The sequence below is a fragment of the Dipodomys ordii genome, unplaced genomic scaffold (genome assembly GCF_000151885.1).
Source record: "Dipodomys ordii isolate 6190 unplaced genomic scaffold, Dord_2.0 Scaffold59, whole genome shotgun sequence".
In the NCBI taxonomy this organism is placed as follows: domain Eukaryota; kingdom Metazoa; phylum Chordata; class Mammalia; order Rodentia; family Heteromyidae; genus Dipodomys; species Dipodomys ordii.
This window is the reverse complement of record NW_012267275.1, coordinates 4378366-4382514: the sequence shown is the minus strand read 5'-3', so window position 1 is coordinate 4382514 and position 4149 is coordinate 4378366. Positions and strand designations below refer to the sequence as shown.

General features: G+C 35.2%; 1 protein-coding gene across 3 annotated transcripts in view; it reads left to right on the top strand.

The window, feature by feature from the left end:
* Riok2 (RIO kinase 2) overlaps positions 1-3025 on the top strand; it is a 22362-nt gene extending 19337 nt beyond the window's left edge. For all 3 annotated transcript variants that reach the window (XM_013022076.1, XM_013022077.1, XM_013022078.1), the window contains one exon: positions 2752-3025. In XM_013022076.1, coding sequence (XP_012877530.1) covers positions 2752-2916 — 165 coding nt within the window. In that variant the 3' untranslated portion in view covers positions 2917-3025. The remainder of the gene's footprint in view (positions 1-2751) is intronic.
* Positions 3026-4149: the final 1124 nt, after the last annotated feature.

The following is a 4149-nucleotide window of genomic DNA, read 5'->3' as shown; positions in this document are numbered from 1 at the left end:
CACCACAACACACACACACACCACAACACACACACACACCCACAATACACACACACCACAACACACACACACCACAACACACACACCACAACACACACACACACACACACCAAGAAAGAAAAGGAAGGGGATGGGGAGGAAAAGAAGAGAAGGAAAGGGAAGAAAAGGCCCCTGAGTTCAGGACCCAGAGCTAGCACACACACACACACACCACAACACACACACACACACACACACACACACACCAAGAAAGAAAAGGAAGAGGGTGGGGAGGAAAAGAAGAGAAGGAAAGGGAAGAAAAGGCAACGTCTTTTAATATTAAAATTACATAATTAGTGTTTTGGGCTTTTTCCTTCTATTTCGTATAAAAAATATCTGTCAAAAACAAGATAAAATAACAGCACAGGTAAAATTGTAATGCATCCCACTTTTAGTTCTGGAACCTTCACTTGCTAGCAGAAACGTTTACAATATGTCAGACCAATACATGAGATTTTAGAAATGTTGTTGACTTTCATATACTCTTTCCTGAGAGTCTAGTAATTTACTTGATTTTTCTGAAGATAAAATTGAAATCTGTGAAGTATTTACGTTAAAGAAAAAAATCTATTGCAGGGCATGGTGATAATTAAATGCCTTTAATCCCAGGTGATTGGCAGACAGCTAGGATTGTGCTTTGATACCAGTCTGGACAAAGCCATGAGACTCTCTGAAAACAAAAAAGCAGAACTGACTCTGACATAGCTCAAGTAGTAGTGTCTGTTTAGAAGCATAAGAACTGGTCTATTCCCTAATAAAATCCCCTCTTAAATACCATCAACCTATCTTTTTGTATGTATTTCTCACAGTTAGTTACATGCCCATTCTTGGCCCATATTTTCACTTATTACTGGATTTATTTTTTGATTTCTCAGAATCAAAACAAAGTTTTACCTCATTACAATGGTATAAAATTAGTGATTAAAGTTAGAGTTTTAATTCATTCTGTTTTCTTAAATTCTAATTTGTTTTCCTTTGTATATGAAAATGATGACAGTAAGGCAAGGATAAAATTGCGTTTTCATGTTTTATTTGTTGTTCTTACAGCCAGAGACATGAACTGAAAAGTTTTAGAGTGAGCCAAGTCTTTAACTCTTATACCTTGAGTTTTATGAATTACATTATAAAATATAAATTCACCTTCTAAACAGGGAGAAAAAAAAGATCCCTTCAGCCCAGCATGAGGATTTTTTTCTGATCATTGAAAAAAAATCTTTATCGCTACTCTTAAATAAAGAGTTATTTTTGAGACGAGTCTCTTTGTGTACCCCAGGAAGACCTCCAATTTGGAATCCTCAGGCCTTAGCCTCCTGAATGCCAGTATTAACAGACATATTTCATCTCACCTGACTTCTCTTGAGGTTTTTGTCAACTTTTTTTTTTCCTCAAGAGAGTTAGGTGTACACACCTGTAATCCCAGTTACTGGGGAGGCAGAGGATCATGAGCTTGAGGCTAACTGGGACAAAGGTATGAAGACCCTATCTCCAAAACTGAGGGTTTTTGTTTTGTTTTAAGGAGGAGCTAAAAGTGTAGCCCAAATGGTAGAGCACTTCTCCTGGTATACATGGGGGCTGGGTTTAATTCCCAGTATTTAAAGAGAAAAAAAAGTGAAAAACTTTACATTGTTACCCCTATTGACTTGATGACTTTTTTTTTGGAAACTGTACGACAGATTTTGTGAAATCTCTTTTCCCCCTTGAAATATTTTATAATTCCAATTTGTTGGTAATTTTTGTTGCTGGTATCAAACCCACGTCTTCAAATGACTAAGCAGTCATTGCCATTGAGCCAGACTCATCATTTATAAACTCTTTTCTTAATGGAGAAGGAAATGGTTATTACAAACAGAATATTTCAGATTTCAAAGTCATTTGACTTTGTTTGTTTGTTACAAATCATTTGTTTGTTTGTTACAAATCATTTGAATTTATTGTCTTTGATGGTTGGGGGAACTAGAGTTTGAACTCAGCACTGTGCACTTTTTGTTTTATTGTGAAAATACTGTACAGAGGGGTTACAATTACATGGGCAAGATAATGAGTACATTTCTTATCAAGCATTGTAGCCTCCTCCTTTGTTTCCCCTTCCCATCCCTTCCCACCATCCCCCCCCCCCGCTCCCCCACCCAAACCTCTACCCCTCTCCCCCCCTGCACCAAAGTTGTAAAGTTCATTAGGTGTTCTCTACCACTTGAGCCACATCTCCAGCCCTTGACAAAGCATGTTACATATTTAGAAAAGTATATGGACAGTAGTCTGTGACTACCTGCTACCTTCAGGTCATTTATACAGCTTAAGTTGTTAAAGCATTCTTACATATGTTATCAATAGCTAATGCTATCGAAAATATATATATTTTTTGTTTTTGTTACAAAATCATGTCCATTTTTACCTAGAAAACAGGAATAGCTTCAATCCTCCAGCTTTTTCTTCAGCTTTCATGATTGACACTAGGGGGCAATGTAGTGGTTTGTTTAAACAATTGTTAATTTGTGCTGTCATTTTCTGCTGTGTAATCTTTGTAATTTCTGCTAGGAACTTGGCTTCTTGAATTTTATATCAGCTTCTGTTTTTTTGGGGGGGGTCATACAGGAATTTTTAAATTTTGTGCTTCTTAACAGATCTACTTGAAAGAAATTAATAATGTAATTTTTTGTTTTAAGTGAATTTCTGCCCATTTCCAAATGATGACCATTTTACAAATCTTTCCAGGAACTGGTAAAACTGAAGGTGAAACGTCACCTGACGAAACAGCAGAAATCAGCTGCCAGACGTCGATTGCAGAAAGGAGAAGCTAATGTATTTACCAAACAGCGTAGAGAAAATATGCAGAATATTAAATCAAGTTTGGAAGCAGCTAGCTTTTGGGGAGAATAATGTAGTCAAGATACTGAGTGCTTCATATATATGTTCATATATATAAAGCCTATTCTCTACTACCTTTGGTCTTTGAAGGACAGTATTTAAATAAATAAACCTTTCATCTATAAGTTTGATTCATTTTCAATATGTCTTTCAATAACTATAGTGGTTCTGCTAAGCAATTCATTTTTTCAAAGTAATTGGTAAATCTTTTAAAGTAATTTTTTCAAAATAATTTTGTTAGGGGTATTTGCATATTATAAAAAAATAGGAGTATCACCATATTAGTGTCCTGTTTTTGATTTTTATTCTCTACCACAAACCAGTAGATTGCTTGGTTTTGACACACCACTTTTTTTACTTAATAGTAAAAGCAACTTAAAGCAGGTCATACTTCTTTCTCTCTTTCAGCCTGACTTAATGTTAACATTGAATTTGTAACTACTTTGTACACTTGTTTTGAGGATTACATGAGACAATGCACATGAAACACTTAAAATCATGAACACATCATAAGCACTCTGGCATAGCTACCAGAATGACAGTTTGTCTTTCTGAAATTCTGCAATTTTTTGCCTTCTACCTGACCTTTGGGAGAATTGAATGTCTTCTGGATTTTTTTAGTCTTTGTGAGTAATTATAATCGATTGTAATTATAATCTTTGTGAGTAATTATAATCGATAATTCATAATAAGTGAACCTATAATCTCCTTGATGCTGTTTACATAGGCAGTGTGGTCATGAGAACAGAAGCTTGAACTAGTTCCGTTATAATTTTGATAGCAGCTTCATACTGGCTTGAACAGAAAAGTAAATGATGGGTGGGAGGAGTTGAAATGAGTGAAATATTTATATATATATATTCTTTTAATCTATATATATATCTATAGACATACTTAAGTGTATGTATGTGTATATGAGTATGTGTGATACTGGGGTTTGAACTCAGGGTCTTGAATTGGTTATTCAAGTGTTCTTTATTTAAGGCACCTCCGTTGGCTGCTTTTAGCTTTAGTGTTTTTTCCAGATAGAGTCTCAATGGTTTTCCTGAGCTAGCCTGGACTAAGATCCTTCTACTTCACCTCCTATCCAGTGTGAATCATAGGTATACACCACCATGCCAATTTTATTTTTTGATATTGTGAACTTTTTAAAATATTTTTATTGTGAAAATACTGTACAGAGGGGTTACAATTACATGGGCAAGATAATGAGTACATTTCTTATCAAGCATTGTAGCCTCCTCC